The 17,272-nt window shown below is 41.9% G+C and overlaps 2 protein-coding genes and 1 long non-coding RNA gene across 3 annotated transcripts in view; 1 reads left to right on the top strand and 2 right to left on the bottom strand.

Annotated features, from left to right (window-relative positions):
* The window catches only part of PROM1 (prominin 1), a 200,683-nt gene that overhangs the window by 161,151 nt on the left and 22,260 nt on the right, over positions 1-17,272 (top strand). The gene's annotated exons all lie outside the window — the stretch shown is intronic.
* LOC145720231 (uncharacterized) overlaps positions 1-17,272 on the bottom strand; it is a 92,164-nt gene that overhangs the window by 53,361 nt on the left and 21,531 nt on the right. The window lies entirely within an intron of this gene.
* Positions 2,520-5,169, bottom strand: FGFBP1 (fibroblast growth factor binding protein 1). Its single transcript, XM_006741728.2, has 2 exons — positions 5,099-5,169; positions 2,520-3,637 (listed from the first exon to the last, which is right to left on the bottom strand). Exon 2 carries the CDS (start codon positions 3,615-3,617, stop codon positions 2,850-2,852), a length of 768 nt encoding a protein of 255 aa, XP_006741791.2. The 5' UTR covers positions 3,618-3,637; positions 5,099-5,169; the 3' UTR covers positions 2,520-2,849.

Raw genomic sequence — 17,272 nt, forward strand, 5'->3', positions numbered from 1 at the left:
AAGTTTACATAGGGAAATTCTGAACTCCCTCCACAATGGTCGTGTGCTGTGGACTTTTGTCTCTTGTGTTGAACACCTTCTGTGCAAGCAGTGAGGCACTAGGTGCCCTAGATTTATTGACCAATGTGAGTCTTTTTTTTTTTTTTTAAGATTTTATTTATTTATTTGAGAGAGAGAGAATGAGAGACAGAGAGCACGAGAGGGAAGAGGGCAGAGGGAGAAGCAGACCCCTTGCTGAGCAGGGAGCCCGATGTGGGACTCGATCCCGGGCCTCCAGGATCATGACCTGAGCCGAAGGCTGTCGCTTAACCAACTGAGCCACCCAGGCGCCCGACCAATGTGAGTCTTACAGCAGCCCTTCAAGGTGGGTGTCACTGTCCCCATTGTTGAGGTGAGCTCATTGGAGTTCAGAGGAGTTAAATAATTGGCACAGAGATGTTGTGTGTGAAGCAGCAGAAGCAAACCTCTAGCCCAAGTCTAGGAAACTCTGCCATGTTGGAAACAAACCTCCTCCCAGTTCTGCCAGTGGCCAAACACCATGAGTGAACTAGAAAAACCTCCACCTCATGAACTGGAAATGACCTTAAAAAGTCTTCAAATCTAGTTTGGTCAGTTCTTCAATGTTTATGTCAGTCAGGCTAGACCAGGGTTATTATTTAATGACCCCTGGAAGTGTTCAACAGTCTTTTCCTGTCTCAAGACTACATGGAACTGAGATGTATGAGTAGAGGAGATCCAGAGGGCTCACAATCTGTGTAGACTTTAAGGGAAAATGTCCCTCACATGGGGTGGCTAGGAGAAGCTTGGGATGGACTGAAATGTTGGTTTAGTTCTCTTGCAAATGGGGGTAAGTTTCACAAATTAGGTCCTGGGCCCTGTCCTACAATGGTTCTGCAAACTTTGATGTTCCTGAGCATGCCAAGCATGAGCCAGTCATTGGAATATAAACACCATGAGAAGAGGGATTTTTTTCTTTTTGTTTGCTGCCATTTTCTAGCCCTAGAACAATGTCTGACATATAGTGGGAGCTCAGAGTAGGCAACAAACTCATTTCAGGGCATTTGCACCCTTTGCTTGGAACATCCTTACTCCACAGAGTTACCAGGCTTGATTCCTTACTTCATACACATCGAGACTCAAAAGTCATCTCCAGAGAGAAGCCTCTCCTGACCATCTGATCCAAGACTGGTTACCCTTCATCACTGTTATCCCTTTCTTCTTCTTTACTTTCCCTCTCTATCTCTTGTACGTTTGTGATTAATTCATCACTTTCCCTACTGGTAGTTCCATGGGAGCAGAGCATCTGTATCTCATCTGCTGTGGACTTCTGTATCTCCAGCACCTAGAACAGATTCTGGCAGAATCAGTGCTTAATACATTATATGTTGAATGAATGAGTGAATGAATGAATGCATGCAGAGGAAAGAGCTTAGCACAGTGCCTGGCACATGGCAATTGGGAGATAAATGTTAATGTTGATTATGTGAATAATGACACACTCTGGATTGGCCACTGACAATCCTCAGTGTAGGTCCTGGTAATTTGGTGAGTGTAAATGGCTACTCTTCCACCCCACCTGCCATTCCTCCTTGCACCTGACAGAGACTCTACAGTGTTTTGTTTTTTTGTTTTTGTTTTTTTGTCTTTTTTTAATCATCTTTTGCTCTTCACTTTTTGCTCTTAGTGAAATTGTGACAAAGCATCAAGGGCACGACTTCCTCTCTCCCAACTCTTGAATAAAAGCACTTTCAGATCCTTCTTACTAATACATAAATGACTAACAGTAGCATCATCCCTATATCCCATCAAATTCCAGCCACCTGGCCTCTCCCAGCTTCTCAGATTTTCACATCTCTTTGCATTCACATATGTTGTCATCTGCCCAAAGTGTCTTCATTATGTCCCATTTCCTACCTAAGGATACTCTTTCCAAAATCCATCTCCAGTAATACCTCCTCCATGAAGTTCAACCAGAATTCTTCCAGCAGCTTCCACCTCCTCTCTCTGGTTTTCCAGACTGGCTTTTCCTGTTTCCATGGGGTTTTCATCACAGAACACTATACTTAACCAAGCCCCTCTCCCCAAGGCCAGAAATGAACCCCTCAAAATCAGGGGTCTCCCCTATAGCAAGAAGTGATGCCCAGCTCCGACCTGAGTCAATGGAAGATGTTCCTCTGGCTTGTGGACTTGGCTTTACAGACCTTCTGGGTTCAAATCTTCCTCCCCTCTTACCATCTGTGAGACCGTGATTTGTGTTTTTAATCACACCATGCCTTATTTATCCCACTTGAAATCAGGGATCCTAATTATTACAGTGTAGTAAGCATCAAACACCACAGACCAATGGATGAAAGGATAAAGATAGGGATTCTGGAATGGGTTACATTTGGGGATGACTTAGGATGGGTCATTACTTAGATATTTTTTACACTGATATTTGGGGACTGTTTATGAGTTAAATGAAAGTAAACATAAAGAAACAAAAATGGTTGAACATATTTCTGAAAAATACCCAGAGCTTTATTAACTTTGTTAATTCAGCAGAAAGTACATTGCACTGGAATCATCGCTCTGGCTCATTCAGCTCAAAGAATGGTCCTCACTGCTCATATACACATAACTTCATGGGTCATGGAAACATATACTGAGGTAAACAACCTCTGAAAATAAAATTTAAGGAAATGAATATAAAGCAAATTCCAAAACACAAAAACAAAAGTTATAAAATCTGTTTAAATATTCCACTGCACTCTCATAGCACAAATGTTCATTTTACTTAGAGAGCTTTACAGCATACTGAAGGGCTTTGACATAGCACCTCCTAAGGGACTCTGTTCTCTTTTGACTCATTAGCATGAATTGCTCTGGACCATGGCGATGAAGAATTTGCAGATAGAGCCCCAGGATTCCCCACAGTAGTCCAGGGCCATCTTTGTCTGATTTATTAAGTCTGGGTCCTCCACACAGTTGGGATCCTGGGTGGCTATGGTCTGAGTCTCCATTGAGCCAGAAGGGATACTCTCTTTGACCTTTATCTGCTCCTTAGGGGATAACTCTTTGACCTTTTTAGGTTCCATGAGGGAGGCCTTACTGACTTTGCTCTGCTCCCTGGGAGAGGGCTCTGTTAACTCCTGGCTGGGTTTCTTGTTCTGAATCAGAGTGGAGTTCACCAGCTCGAAATTGGATTCTGGAAACTTCTTTCTGCACACCTTGGTTTTCAGGACAGTTTTGGGGTCCCCACAGATGACCTTCTGAGAGCGCAGGTTCCGACCAATTTGTTTCCAATAGACATTCTTTTTGTTTGACTCTAGGCAGGAAGTTGGATTGCCAGTAAAGACACAGGAAAACTTGTTGTCCTGTCGGGTGCACTCAACCTTCAGGGTGATGCCCTCTTCTTGCTCAGTCACCACCCATCTGCAGTTGGCATGGTCTTGGGTGACAAACTTGCCTTTGGCCAGGTGTTTGGGTGGTTCAATCTGGGTGTCTCCCAGAGTATGCAATTTATCTCTGGTGCCTTTGCTGACATGTCTATTCTTTACTTCCTTTTTGCCCTTCACCAATGACACCGCAATAGCCAGAAAAAGGAAGGAGAGCAGGGTGAGGCTATGGATCCTCATGGCTTCAGCTTGGTGGAAACCTGTTTGACAAGAGCAGGTGAGTCAGTGCTGGGCAATAGTTCAGCAATACAGGGCTGCAGGATGACCCTCCCTCTACACTGACATATGCCTCCTTGCTTAGAAGTGAGATCAGATCAAGAATCCTTCTGGCTCCTGGAATTACTAGACCAGCAGCCCATCTATTCACATTTCTCCTTGACTTGAGTGCTGAATGTTAAAAACCTCCTACTCTTTCTCCATTCCTTCACCACTCTCTGAGCCAAATAAGCTCTCATCCCTCATTCACTACTCCTTTACTCCTGCATTTGCTCACTCACTCACTCCTTCATTTACTAATTAAACAAGCATTTATGGAACACCTACTATATACCATGCACTAGACTAGATGTTGGATATATCAATGTGAATGAGTAGGTCACATCTTAAAAAGATTAGAAAAAACTTTGGGGGGAATTTAAATAGCATTGACAAGGAGTCTGTCCCAATTCTGTCCCCAACTTGATCTTGGCCAAGTCACTCTCCCCTCAGTGCCCCTGGATATCGAGATGTTAGGTGTGATAATTGACAAAGTCTCCTCCAGCTCCATGTGCTGGATTTCTAATCCAGTGCCACATGGACTCAGGTGACCACATAATGAGAAAGGACATGGCAAATGACATGAAAGGTGATGTTTGACCCAACGTTCAACACGTGTGGGATTTGGACACTTTGAGATAGATGGGTTTGTGAGGGGGCCATTTGGAGTGCAGTAAGAGCTTAAGGAAAGGCATGAAGGAGGGGAGGTCATACCATTTGACTATGCAAAGTGAACAAAGCTGGGAAAGGAGCCAGAACTTATCTCTTTGGTCTTTTATACCACCAACTGTGCTCATCTCTTGCATTTCAACTTTGCTCTGTCCTTTGGAAAATACTGACAACAAATAAGAAAGTTATGAACTACTCAGGGTTTTATTTGGTATAGTTCATGATAAGATGATTCTGTCAGTATTCCATTTTAAAAGAAATATAGATTTTGCTTGTATAAGAGGCAGGCCCAGAAAATGGTCCAGATCTTTTTTTTTTTTTTAAGATTTATTTATTTATTTATTTATTTGAGACAGAGAGCATGAGAGGGAGGAGGGTCAGAGGGAGAAGCAGACTCCCCGCCCAGCAGGGAGCCCGATGCGGGACTCCAGGATCATGACGTGAGCCGAAGGCAGTCGCTCAACCGACTGAGCCACCCAGGCGCCCCGAAAATGGTCCAGATCTTATTTCCACTCTGGGCTTGTGGCCTCTCCTCAGAATTGAGAAAGGGAGACAGACAGTCACAGTGGGCTCCTCAGTGAAGGGTGGACGGGGGCCTAGATACACCATGTGAAGACCCACTTGTTCATCAGGGCACTGAGACTCAGCCCCCACGTGTCCCTGATAGGATCCTGAAGTCCTTAGGGGAGTGAGAAGAAAGGTGGGGAATGGAACTCTTAGAAGAGCCAGACTCTTACCTTGTTCTGAGTATGCAGATCCAGTGTAATCCCAGATGTGAGAGTGAGCTTGCAGGCTTACAGCTGTCTCATCTGCTGTGCCAGGCAGGGAAGGCCCTTTTTATTGAAGCCCTGGCAGATGGATTTTACAACACACACACCTGTCTATCTTTATCACACTCCTCCCAGTCATACCCCTTGGGAGGGAGCCAGTTCCTGGATGGAAAGTAGTTGGTGTAACCCTGTGGGAGGAGGTATAGGCAGGGCATTATACTTGTTTCCTTCAAGTCCTTCTCTTTCCCCCAGTGGCCAGGATAAGAGGACAGCTCAGCCTTGCAAAGACCCTCCTTGATGGGATGAGGACCCCAGCAGGAATATCTGTGGGGTTATAAACAATAACAAAACTATCATAGCTGCCAAGCCCTGTGGCTGCCTATTTTACCTAAAGCTCTCCCTGAATTCCCAACACACTCACCCCACGACATGGTAGCTAGGGTTCCTATCATTTTACAGATGGAAATTGGAGCTTATTATATTCAGGGCTTGTCCAAAGTCACAGAGCTGGGAGGAGGAGGCGTCCAGAGTTGAACACTGGGACTACCCACATGCACTGTCTGATCATTCCTACTGTCTCTCTAAAGAAATGTTTGTGAATGATTGACTGAAGCTGGGGAAGCCATCTTGGTTTCCGAGTCTGTTTTCACAGAGGCACCTGAAGTTACTATGTGGACAGAGGAATCCATAGGCTCTGAAAGGCTGGTAAAGAGTGAATTCCTGGTCTAGGGGATTTCTGCTGAAAATATTCACCTTCAGGTCACACACAAGGATTTCCCTCTGGTCAGCCTTCTATAGGCAGATTCTTACACTAGAATGACCTACATGGAATCTTGGAAATGGCTTTCTTTTAGCTGTGTGACCTTCCACAACCAATTAACCTCTCTGAACCTCCATTTGTTCATCTACAGATTGCTGACAATAGCACTACTTTATTTTGGGCTCATACTAAATATTTTATGGAGCTAAGCTATTCACATAAAATGAAGCAGAACGGATTTGGCTCATAATGGGGTTTCAAGTTGTATTCATTAAAAACGGACGTGCTTGTTTTTCACAACTAGCATATTGAACGAGACTCATTTCACAAAGATGTGGACTTTGCTACATTTTGTCACCTCACTTTTCATGATATTTGGGCACAAGAAATCGTTTGCTTTCTTTTTAACTCAGGTATAAGGAAACAATAGCACCAGAGTGATAGTAAATTCCAACTGACCCTTATCTTTGGGACAGGGACAATAGGAATGGTGGGGATTGTGGTAAACTGGGTAGTCCTGATATCTAAGTGTCAACACCCAGCATTGAATGACTGAGAACATGTTGGCATGGGGGTCAGTATTTTCAGACCTCATGAATTTTTTTCACATCTACATTAGTAGAAATAAAAGTGGAGACTTCACGTACTTTTAAGAAATAGATTAACATCCAGATGTGTGGATATGAAATTGGGTTGGCATCTAATAGACATTTTCTAAAAATACTGTCCTTGCCCACAATAAAGATACCAAAAGTCATAACTATGGTGGGTTTCCATTCAAGATCCACCTGTTTGGGAATTTCAAGGTCACAGAGATATGGATATCAACTGGTTCACTCCGTGGTTCAAAGAATTTCTTCATGAATTCAATTGGAGGTGGCTATTTTCCCCAAACTCGAAGCTCCTTGTAAAATAGGATCACCCCAAGATCCATCCCCTTTGTCCTGAACACCTTATTGAGCCATGACCTCCATAAACACACACTCGCAATGTGATATTTTGGGGAATTATTTGGACATAGGCAAAATAAAACTGCTTTGTTTCCCAGGGAGCTATAGACCACAGCAGTCTCCTGCAAAATGAGAAATTCATCTTGATCCTCAAGAGGCAGACAGGTTCTTTCTGGAAGAAGACTGTAAGTCAAAACACAAAACGTATTTATAAGGAAACATGAACTTCAGGATCTTTTCTGAGAATTGTCTCTAAATTTTGCTAGGGAGGGCACCTGAGTGGCTCAGATGGTTAAGCGTCTGTCTTTGGCTCAGGTCATGATCCCAGAGTCCTGGGATCGAGTCCCACATCGGGCTCCCTGTTAGGCGGGGAGCCTGCTTCTCTCTCTGCCTCTGCCTCTCTCTCTCTCTCTTTCTCTCATGAATAAATAAATAAAACATTAAAAATATATATATATAAATTTTGCCAGGGAACGTGGAACTTCCGCCACTGGCTTTGCGTGGACCTTCAGTCTTCCTGTGATCCCATCCCAACTTCTGCCTTGATTGTTCTATTCCAAGCAGGAGACACAAAATTAGACCAGGCTGTGTAGTTCATTCCCTGTTGGCTCAGCCTGTCATTCTGGACTCATCTCCAGACACACACACACACACACACACACACACACACACCCTCCAATCAGGCCACACTAAATCACTTGCTCAACATTTCCTGAATACTTCATGCGCTTGCTTGCTCCCTTCCTGTCTTTGATCCTGCTGTTATCCTTACTTGGAGTGTTCTTCTAGTCTGAGTTTGCCAGGCACACACCTGCTCATCCTTCAAGATTCAGCTCATATGTCATCTCCTCCCTGTTGGTGTCATTGGTCCCCTCATCATTGCCTATGTTCCCCACCCTTTCATGGGTGTTCATGGAGAGAAATAGACCATCACTCCCAGTTAGTGTATATGTGCCAGCTTTGTGCTGAGGCTGTGTTATTATTTCACATCTCAGTATACTGAGAAAATGATGCACTTGTACTTCGGTGCCCTGGGGAAACTGGAGAGGTTTGGAGCCCTAGCAAGACTGTCCAGAGCAGGTTCCAACTGTCTCCCCATGCTCCCAGGATGAAGCAGATCACTGCCTCCTGGAGAAGTATGTAAAGGTGCATTGACTTTTTCCCACACAAACCCCAAGAGGAAAGTTCATACTGGATCCTCATGGTACAGACGTAGACCCGAGCCTCAGATGGGCTGAGCAGATGCTTGACACACCACTGGAGAAGAATTAAGTGGAGGCCACTTCCAATATTCTTATTAAAAAGAAATTAATGTGCCCAAACTTTGATAAATTGTAAACTCTTTCTTTCTCTTCTCATTCTAAATTTATGTATTTTCAAATGTAAGAATATTATTAGCCTTACAAGATAATTGTGAAGTTGGTTCTCTTGCCCCACATCCCACCCAGGTCTCTGTACCTCGCATCTTTTCCATTATAGTGCTACAGTTATAAAACTATTGAACCAACATGGATATATTATTACTAGTTAAATTCCATACTTTGTTCAGCCCTCCATACTTTTTACCTAATGTTCTTTATGTAATCATTAATAGACTTTATTTTGAAGAGTAGTTTTTGGTTCCCAGCAAAATTCCCAGAGAATTACCATATATATACCCTGTCTCTCTCTGACACAGCTACTCACAGTCAACATCCTCCATTGCAGTGGTACAATCATTATAGTTGATGAACTTTTCTTGACACATTATAATTACCCAAACTCCACAGTTTCCATAATAGTTCACTGTTGGTGTACAGTCTATGTATTTTGACAAATGTATAATGACATAGTTCCACAATTATAGCATCATACAGAGTAGTTTCACTGCCCTAAATATCCTCTGTGTGCCATGTATTTATCCCCCCTCCACCCAATCTCTGGTAATCCCCAATCTTTTTATTGTCTTCATAGTTTTGCCTTTCATGAATTTCATGTAGTTGGAATCATACAGAATTTATTCTTCTCAGATTGGCTTCTTTCACTCAGTAATATGATTTTAAGTTTCCACCATGTCTTTTCATGGCTTGATAGCTCATTTCTTTTTAGCACAGAATAATACTCCATTTTCTGGATGTAGCACAGTTTATCCATTCACTTACTAAAGAATATACCAGTTTCTTCCATATGTTTTGGCAATTATGAATAAAGCTGTTATAAACTTTCATGTGGAGATTTGGATGCAAACATAAGTTTTCATCTCCTAATGGATGATCCCAGCCAAGATTCCACATGACATTTAGTACCCATGACTCTTCCACTAAGTGCCTCTCGCCTGTGATGTTTCCCAGATGTTCCTTGTTTCTGATGACCTTGAGAGTTTTCAGGAGGACTGGGCAGGTGTTTTGAGACTGTCTCCCTTTTGGAGTTTGCCTGGTGTTTTTCTCATGACCAGATTGAGGTTATGTCATTCTTCTCTTCATCAAAGATTTAAATGATGGATGTCAGGTTTCCATTGGGGGTTACATAAAGTCTAAACAGAATTGGTGAGCACCTACCGGTTAAGACAGTGCATGTCTTATGCAACCTGGTCGGTGGCAGTTGATTGCAAGTTGAAAAGCTGATTTTATTTTTTACTCTTATGTGTTTGTTACTACAATATTGTTCCTTGATCTCGGGGGCTGGCACCTGCAGGTACAGTCACTGTTCTATCACTGGGTGAGATTTTGTTCTGAGCTGAGGCTTAACCATGCAGTAATACTTGGCCAAAATTGGTAGAAAACTAGTCCTTTCCTCAACAGTAACCTCACGTTCAGACAAAATGCTGAGTTGCTACATCAAAGTGATATTAATTTGTTGGGTCAAATCATGTGCTTTGAAAACTTATTCGTTGTCAGAAAAGGAGGAAATTGGCTAAACATCAGCTGAAATCTAATTAGGTGACAAAACCATTCATCTTAAACCTACTGAACAGTACTGGCATTCCAAATTTAAAATGCTCATTAGTCATACGATTTCAGAATTCCCATTCAGCAAATCAGATGATGCATACTGCTAAAATTTTACTTTAGAAAAATAAGAGACAGGAAAGAGTTGATGGGATACATTCAGTATGAATGCAAATTGAAAATCTATTAAAGTTTAGTTATCTTAATGGAATGCCCTATGTCACACCCCATAATATTGGACCCATTTTGTTTGGAGCCATGTGCAAAACTTGGTTCTTATTCTGAATCCATCTTAAAACTAACTCGTGGTTTTGTATTAAATTAAACCAAAAGAAATCGCTGTTTGTGTTAAGTAAAAATGGCAGAGTATCAGCAGTTTTTAATAGATCAACCTAATAATAATAGGAACTTTTCCCTTGGGTAATAAAGCTGTTTGAATGTTTTATATGTTCTTTAAAATTTTTTTTAGTGTTTTATAACAATTTTTCATACAAGGAAATTCATTGATCTTCTTTGTGTTCTTCATACCTTTTTTTTAAAAAAGAAAATCACTCTAAAACATCTTAAACATCTTACAAAGAAGTCTGATCCTTTTGGATAAAATTTCCAAAATACACAGACGGCTGCGCACCTATAGACACATACACATACATACATCACCTATGGGTATGAACATGTTTGCACTCTTGCCACCTCAGTATCTTGGGGCAGAAGAAGATCCTAGAGATTCTTTCTTTTGAATTTTCAGTCTCTAACCTATGTTTTTTACAAAGAATGCCAGTTGCCATCCTGGAAAGCTGGCAAAAGGAGAAGACAAGCTGCCCTTTCTCTGTGTTACCGCTGTGAGTCACCATGCATGTGGGCAAATGAATTGCTGCTCTATCACGTGAAAAGGTGAAGATATTGAGATTAAAGGCATCAGAAAACAGCTCTGGAAAGGCCTGTGAAGCACCTGGGGCAAACGGCACCCATGCCCAGAAAACAAAACACTCTCACATGCTGACACTGTTTGACTCTAGGAAGAACAGGGCTGACCTCTAACCAGATGTCCTTCATTCTGCCACTCAATCATTCACTCATTCTGTCATTCACTCATTCTTCTATTCACCCAAAGAGCACTCATGAAGCCCCTAATGTCCCAGGCTTTCTCTGTCATTGGCTGGAATGCAGTTAGGAATGACATACATGGTCCTCTTCATCAAAATGATGTCAGGCAATAGGGGGGAAAGACAAGGATATTAATCGCGACAATATAGGAGTAATTGCTATAGGGGAGGGAAAGCTGGGGAGATCTGGGTGGGGAAATCTAACCTAGCCAGAGGCAGAGAGAATTTCTTAAGAGTCTGAGACTGGTTAAGAGACACTCAACAGGGGGAGGAACAAGAACAGTATTTATTCAATCATTACTCAGTAACCACTCTATGCAAAGTGCAGTATTAGTCATGGTAGGGAATGCAAGATGAATGTGATTTGGCTCCTACTCTCAAGACTGCCAGCTTAGTCTATGGCTCACTACTTGATGATTGCTTTAGTGGTGACATCTTGTCACTTCTTAGCCTCAAGCCTCTGATTTTTTTTAATCGGCTTACAGAATGAGGTCCAAATTTCTAAGTCTGACATATGTGATCTTTCCCTTCTTGATCCCAGCCAGCTTCAAGGTCAATACCCACTACACTATACACACATGTTCTTGGGCTCCAGCTATATCTTACTAGCCACTCTTCTCCCTACATGTCATGCTGTTTCAGGACACATTACCTTTGCCAAACTGTTATCTTTGCTTAAAATTCCATTCTACCCTTATCTACCTGGCAAATTCTCCCAGTCCCTCTGCCCTTGACAGATTTCATTATTTTTTTAATCTTGGTTATCTTAAATTTTTTACAGACTTCACCATTATTACAGTTGATTTGTCACCTTGCTGTGGTTCATTCATGTATTTGTCACTATCATCATCTTGGGTAGTGACGTCTCTAGCCCAGAGCTCGAACATGAAGCTTAGAAAGCATTTAGTACATATTTGTGAGATCCAATTGAATTTTGCATTTATCAGATTATTCTGATTGTAATAATAGGAAGAAAACTGAAAACAACAGAAACAAAACTGGGAATTTATTAGAGGTTTCTTGTAACTCATGGAAGGTAAGGGTTGTGTATGACGAGTGTCTCAAAATGTATCTTTGGGATTTTAATTTATGGGGTTGATTAAGTGACTGTAGGAGAGGCTAATGCCATTGAAAGAAGAATTTATAACTTATATTTCCCAGGACAAGAGGGCATGCCATGCCGTGCATGGCCACATAGGGAAGTATCTGGTTTGGTCAGGAAGCAGAGTCAAGAGGAAGGGGAAAGCTTGAGTCAGAGCCCTTACTGTGGTTTCCAGGGGAAAGGTGAGGCAGGGCAACATAAACAGTTTTGAATTGGCCAGTTTGAATAATTTCAGTGGGCATTAGTGCCTACAGGTGTCCCTATCTGTCTGGTGCTTTGCCTTGGGTGGATTTAGGCTAGGAATAGTAGTAGGAATAGTAGTTTGCTATGTGAGAGTCCACCTTGCTTTGGATAAAGGAGCTGATTAATTTGCACATGAGAGGTATTTCCCAGTTACTATATTAGAAATTAATTAGCCCTGGGAGGGGCAGTCTCTCTTCAAGTTTGTAAGGCCCTCTAAGATATTAAAACATCATAAAATACAGACTACTAAGAACATAATTAATTCAATCTGTCCTCTGATATTTTGACATCATTATTAAGGAAATCTTAGTGTGATGATCATGGAGACTTTCAGGGAGTAGGACATAAGTTGCCCCAAAAAGGAAAGAAAACATTTTATTATGGAAGTAGTATGGAGGAACACAAGTAGAGGTATATGGAGTCCTTGTAGGCCAGGCCATAAATAGGTTTTCTATTATATGGCATAATCCCAAAAAATAGATCTGAAGTTTTGGGAGGTCTGTAACAATACCTTGGTGGAGTTGGAAGCTATTAAAAGTGTGAGTTTGACAATAATATCTTGGTGCATTTTTGGGTCAAGGTGGCAGGTCCAGTAGTTATGTTGTCAGAGGATGTGAACTGATAAGTTAGTAAAGAGTACATGTAAAGATTAGTGGGATTGTGTGTAACTAAGGGGAAGGACTTGTGTGGTGGTCATGATTGGAGACCAAGACAGAGGCAGTGGTGCTAAGCTGGTGGCGGATAGTAGGAGAAGGCATTGAAGAGTGGGTGGTCCTCTACCTAGTGGGTCATGGTGGTTGACTGATATGAGGCAGGTGTCTCCTGGGGAAAGCAAAACTCTTCATTAATTTCTTGAATGGCCCAAATATTAGTAACCTCTATCAAATTTCCCTTTAGACATGGGAGTGTGTGTGGGGGGGTGGTTTCTTTTGGCAGAGAACAAAGAGTATACCAGACTCATGAGCTAAACACATAAGCTCAGAAACACAATAGGGTTCCTAATATCAAAAGAAGAAAAGCAAAAAGTGTCCTGTGTCCAATTTGTACCTTAGGATAGACAGTTCATGGGGATTGCTGGGGCAGAGATTTCAGATTGAAATGAAGTTGTCTCTGGCACAGTGGTTCGATTGGAGTCCAAGGTCAGGTCTTTGGTAAGATGATGTCAACTGGGGCAATGTCATTTCCAGGGATGAGCTCCTGGGCCAGGTGATATTGTCTGGGATGTGGGACAGGGGGATCCTTTCCAAGTGGGAATCCACTTGAACTGATGAGGGTCTAAGCATGTGCCATGTTTGGTTGAAAAAATGGCTTATTTGGGGGGTGTTGGGACATCTAGATTATAAAACAAGGGAAACGCGGAGTAATAAGACAACAGTCTATAGAAGGTATGCAGCTGTACTAACCAGTTTTGCTTTTGGTAGAAGTATAGGTTCCAACTGGTTGTATGTCACATGAGCAGCCACCTGACTTTGGGACAAAGTATGATTTATGGGTTTCAGAAGAATATGTGCCCTCACTCTAGTCTCCAAACCTAAAGGGATGGGGCAAGATAGAAAATCTATTAAAATAGATTAAGGCCTGGGACAAAATAGAAGTTCTTTTTTTTTAAATTTTTTATTTTTTAAAGATTTTATTTATTTATTTGACAGAGAGAGACATAGGGAGAGAGGGAACACAAGCAGGGGGGAGTGGGAGAGGGAGAAGCAGGCTTCCCACTGAGTAGGGAACCTGATGTGGGGCTTGATCCCAGGACCCTGGGATCATGACCTGAGCTGAAGGCAGACGTTTAACAACTGAGCCACCCAGCCACCCCAAAATAGAAGCTCTTTTAGAGGTTTATTTGCTGGACTGGAATATTAAAACCGGTTGTTTTAAGAAGTGTCTCTCAATTACACTGGTTATCTAGGAACTATCAAGGACGTAACAGTTCTATTGAATAACTCTTCCAGGAGCCCAGCATTGTGTATTCTGAGAAATGAAATATGTGTCTTGGTTACTATTTGTAATGCCTGTAACGCTGAAGGGGATGCAGAATGTCCTGGCATGATTTTGTGTTGTGGCCTTCGTATACATAGAAGCATGCTTTTGATTGATATTTTGGGTATCTGTGAGAAAAGAGTTTCGCAGACTTCTTTACTCTGAAAGGGACAATTTTTAGGCAATGGACCAACTGTTTATAACAAATATGAAAATGGGGCCACTTATTGGCCAAGGCCTCCAGTGCTAAGATGAAGTTTGACTAAATGTGTTGTTTGTTTGGTTCAGTCCTTTATCAAGGACATCCTGGCTAAGGGATAGAAAGCAATAACATTCCACTGAGCTCACAGCTAATGGTCAGTGGTACCTTGTGCATAGCCTATGAATATTCATTGCTGTTCACTCAGTTAATCTCCAGGGGCTTCTCAGGTAGCCAAGGAGTCTGTGGGAGGGGCCACCTCCTCCATCACAAAGGCATCTGGTGAGAAAGTGAGAACAGGGGAAGTCACCCCCTCCTTCATGTGGAATATACCAGGGGACTCAGGTTTAACTCCATCCTGTCTTAAGGGGGACTTAGCAGCTATGTGTAGCTTGTGGGGTACTGTTTCCATGACCCAAACCATAATGGGCAGCTGGATTTGGAGGGTTACAAGCTCAGGGTCTGTAAGAGCCTCTATTTCCAGAAGACCTTAGTAGGCAGCCAGTCATTCGTTGTTTTAATGATATATAACATGAGACTGAAAGGGGCAGTTTCTTGTATAAGAGCCCTTGGCCAACTTATGTCTTTCAAAAGTGGTTCAGGGACTCCGGGAAGCCTAAGAGGTAGCCCAAACCTCAACAGTGAGGAGTCTCTGAGGACACTAATGGAAGTGCCTATTGATTTCAATTTGGAAGTAAAATTTGTAAATGAAGGCTATGTTGTTACCAGAATCCAAAAAGGACTAAAGGATGTTGGAGTTGTATGTCTGTAGTGAGTATGTCGAATGACTGTCCTTGGAGAAGGATGTCATCAATGTAATGTCGAACCTGAGTTCCTGGTGAAAGGTAGTTGCAGTTAAGATCCTGTCTGCCATGGAGCACCTGGGTAGCTCAGTAGGTTGAGCATCTGACTCTTGGTCATGATCTCAGGGTCGTGATCTCAGGTTCCTGGGATTGAGCCCACCTTGGACTCCATGCTCAGTGGGGAGTCTGCTTGGAGATTTTCTCTGTCTGCCCCTCTCCTCACTCATGTGCATGTGCATGTGCTCTCTCTCTCTCAATCTCTCTCTCTCTTGAATAAATAAATGAATCTCTCTCTCTCTCTCTCTCTTTTTTTTTAAAGATCCTGTCTGCCAAGATTGTGTGGTGACAAAGCAGTTGGGGCACCTCATAGACAGTCTGAAAAAGGTACATGTGTCCCTTTGGAAGTAAAGGCAAACTGAGAATCTTTGAAGGGGGCACTGAGCACATCGTGTTAGGCAAATCTATAAGAGCAAAATTATTAGAGTCAGTAATGTAAATAATATTAGATGTTGGGTATGAAGATCCTGGTAGATGGGAATACAGCATTAATATTGTGGTAATCCACCATGAGACACCCTATATTTTTTCCAGATTTAAGAGCAGGAAAAATTGGGCTGTCAAATGGGGAAGTGGGGATGATCATCTGCTCATTGATTAGGTTTTATATAATAAGTTTTAATCCTTGAAGGCCCTGTTTTAACTTACATTGGATCATATTAACTATTTTAACGGGGGGTCATTGGGTCCCATTCTATCAAACCAGCTTATAGGTGCTGTTTTCTTTTTGTTTTTTGTTTTTAAGATTTATTTATTTATTCTAGAGAAAGAAAGAGAGAGGGTGTGCAGGAGGGTAGGGAGAGGCAGAAGGATAGGGAGAGAGAGAATCTCTAGCAGACTCCCCTCTGAGCAAGGAGCCTGACTCGGGGCTGGATTCCACAACCTGAAGATCATGACCTGAGCCGAAACCAGGAGTCAAACGTTCAGCTGACTCAGCCACCCAGAGGCCCCTATGGGTGCTGTTTTATATCAGTTTGACATAACTTCAAATCCACTTGTTTGTGACAAAAATGAAATTGTTTTTAAGGTAAGAGTAAAGTCATTTTGCTGTAAGAGTAAAATAAGCTGTGACAGGATGTCATCATCTCACCCATTGTCCTTGATAAGAACTCAGTAGCTGAGCTGGTGAAGGGCTCCACTGAGGGCTTAGCAAGAAAAACATGAAGTAGCAATTGTGGCTAGGCGGCATTTTGTCTAAATACTAAGAGTTTGCAAGGACAATCTGAGAGTGTTCCATCCGGGAACACTTTGCTGATCTGAAAGAGCTCTCCAAAGACCTTGGGGCCAGTAGGTCCTGCCACAGTAAAGGCCACGCTACCTGCAGTAGCAAAAGCCTTGCAATAGCCTGGCTCCAAGAAGACCCTCTTGCCTGTCAACACCAGCACCATTGTTCCCTAGCAACGTGCTCTAGCAATGGGGGACTTTTACTTTGCACTCGCAGTTGGACTTCTCTCCCTAATACCAACTCATATAAAGGTACACCTCAACTACATTTGGACTTTATTCTTTTCATCTCCCCTTGCCTGACACGCCAATGTGATTAATCTGTCATTGGCTTGGAGTATGTGATTTCTTTACTGGCTTATTAAAAGACGTTATCCAGTATGCTTATTGGCAAATGGAATTCCTGCACAACTGAATCTGAGTTAAACTATTGGCAAAGACAATCCCAGTCTCTTGGTGCTAGTTTGCCTCTCAAAGCAAAACATCAAAATATATATACATATATTTTGACCAGCCCCATATACATACATACACATATGTATATGTGTATACATGTATATGTGTGTATATATATGTATATGTATATATGTATGTATATAATGAAATTAAAACAAAGTTCCATAATTTGATCCAATTAGAAATCCAAAATTTATGTTAAAAATTTACATAAAAATTATATGGATAATAACTATATATGAAATAAAATATATATGCCAATAGAATTTATATAATAAAAATATATAATGAAAAATAAATATTTGGTCTTTGTCCCTGGTTCCTGGTACACATTTCC

This window comes from Leptonychotes weddellii, chromosome 2, assembly GCF_054177405.1.
Source record: "Leptonychotes weddellii isolate Sample4059 chromosome 2, ASM5417740v2, whole genome shotgun sequence".
Classification (NCBI taxonomy): Eukaryota; Metazoa; Chordata; class Mammalia; order Carnivora; family Phocidae; genus Leptonychotes; species Leptonychotes weddellii.